Raw genomic sequence first — 2,067 nt, 5'->3', positions numbered from 1 at the left:
GGAAAAATGAAGTGAAGATTAGTGAAGTGTTTGGCCTTTGTGAAATATTTACTAAAATTTTCTGAGTGAAAGAAATTTCCTTGTCTTTTCAAGTAAATTTCACTCCTTAAAACCGCTTCATGTCACAGGTGTGGCCACATCCCCTTATTTCCACAGCTGTGGTTATGAAAAGTAATAGAGCTTTGATGTGGTTTGATTAAACACAGTTTAAAGCACATTGAGTTTTTGTAAAGACTTTCAGGCTTTTTGTATCACTGGGCTCCAACTCTCAGAGCACAGTAATATAGAGCTGAATCTGACAGAGTCACACGGTCTGTTATCAGTTTAGTGGATGATTGAGATGTTTCAGATTTAAACCGATTGTCTTGTATAAGCTGAGCACTTTCTGCTGATCGAGCACCTTTGAGCAGTATAAACTGAGGTTCTGTGTTAGGAAACTGTCTGTACCAGTAAAGCATAACATTATTGCTGTCTGTCTCATATGTGCAGGTCAATGTCACAGAATCTCCATCATTTCTGATTATATTTGCGTCTCCTTCTGGTCCAATTCCATCAGCAAATCCACCTGAAATAAAATTAATTATATTTATTTCACATACTGGTTTTATCTTTAATCACATTTGTTTTAAATAAAACATTATTCACTCTTTTAAATATATCATATCAGTTATATTACATTATATTTGGTTGTAGTTTTTATTCTTGCATACTTTGTAACAATGAAATATTTACCTGAGACTGCAGTAAAAATCAGGAGAAGAGTCATCTGTGTGTCCATTTTAACAGCCAGACAAGTTCTTCTTGTACAGGAGTTTGTATTGCTGATCAATATTTGAATTATTAAGCTTTTTTACCGGACAAACTGAATGTGGTTTTACTGCAGATTGTCAAATTCTGGTGTTTTGTAGTACATTACTGAAGTAAGTGATATGTTGCAGATTGTTGTGTAGGTGGGTGTGGTCACTGAAGTGTTCTCTCGATGAATCAGAAGTGTTTATTAGTGCTGTATACTGTGTATATTGTGTATATTGTGTATTCATTTTAGGATGATTATGTGACAACAAATATTGAAATAAAGCTAAAGAATAAATAAAAGAGCAAATCAACTCAATTCTTAGTTTTTCCTTTCACACAATCACAACACTTTTCTCACACTCTAATAACACAACACAATCCACTTAAAGAGCTTCACAATGATTACATCATAACCTGATCCAGCTGCTAGTTTTCTTTTCCACATCAATTGTGTTTTAACACACTGCTTGCCAACGAAAATCTTACTTATTGATTACTTATTAATATTCATATAGAATCAAGAGCCCAACTAAAGCAAACACAGATCACAACAATGATAACGTTATACAATTTCAACATTAAAAAAAATTGTGGGTGCAGAATATATTAAAGGTATTATATCAATGTAATGATCGTTGAAAAATGAAAAATTTTGTATTGAGGTCGCTTGGTGTCGGAGTGGTTATTGCAAGCTGGATAATATTTTTTGTGGTTTTTCTTTAATCGTTGCAATCTATCTGGTCAAATAATCTGTTGAGCTATAGTAATGCATCATGCTCACAGTGGCCTATACTGTACGCAAGAAGAAAGTGTACGTTGAAATAGTTGCATTTTTCTGTTATATGTGAAAAGCCAACCAGAGAGGATCAAAACAATAGAAAATATATAGGTTTGAATAATAATATTTTATATGTTGAACAGTTCGATTTAACATTAAGGAAATGTTTAAAAATGCCATTATGCTGCCCCCTTCTGTTTAAACTCAGAACAACATATTCACACTATTGATTAGAATTTTACTAACATTATGACCTCTTTTAAACCTTTTTTAACTCTTTACTTTTGTAGAATATGAAATGTTGCTTTAGTTGTATAAAGATACAATAAAACACAGTTTTATTAAGATACAACTAAATGATTTCCCTCATCATCAGTTTTGAACTTAAGCTTTCCTGTAGCTCAGTGCGAGCAATGCAAGGTTGTGGGTTTTGATCCCAGATAGCACATGCTTAAAAAACATGTATAGGACAATGCAATGTAAGTCTCTTTCGA

The 2,067-nt window shown here is 32.8% G+C and overlaps 1 gene segment (V, D, J or C); it reads right to left on the bottom strand.

Moving 5' to 3' along the window:
• Positions 1-251: 251 nt before the first annotated feature.
• Positions 252-834, bottom strand: LOC130415991 (T cell receptor alpha variable 18-like). The segment is given in 2 exon segments: positions 252-565; positions 733-834. Coding segments are annotated over 2 exon segments (360 nt in total).
• Between the last annotated feature and the right edge of the window lie 1,233 nt (positions 835-2,067).

Source organism: Triplophysa dalaica, chromosome 3, assembly GCF_015846415.1.
Source record: "Triplophysa dalaica isolate WHDGS20190420 chromosome 3, ASM1584641v1, whole genome shotgun sequence".
Classification (NCBI taxonomy): domain Eukaryota; kingdom Metazoa; phylum Chordata; class Actinopteri; order Cypriniformes; family Nemacheilidae; genus Triplophysa; species Triplophysa dalaica.
Note: the sequence above shows the minus strand (reverse complement) of the source record. Positions and strands in the feature narration are given on the sequence as shown.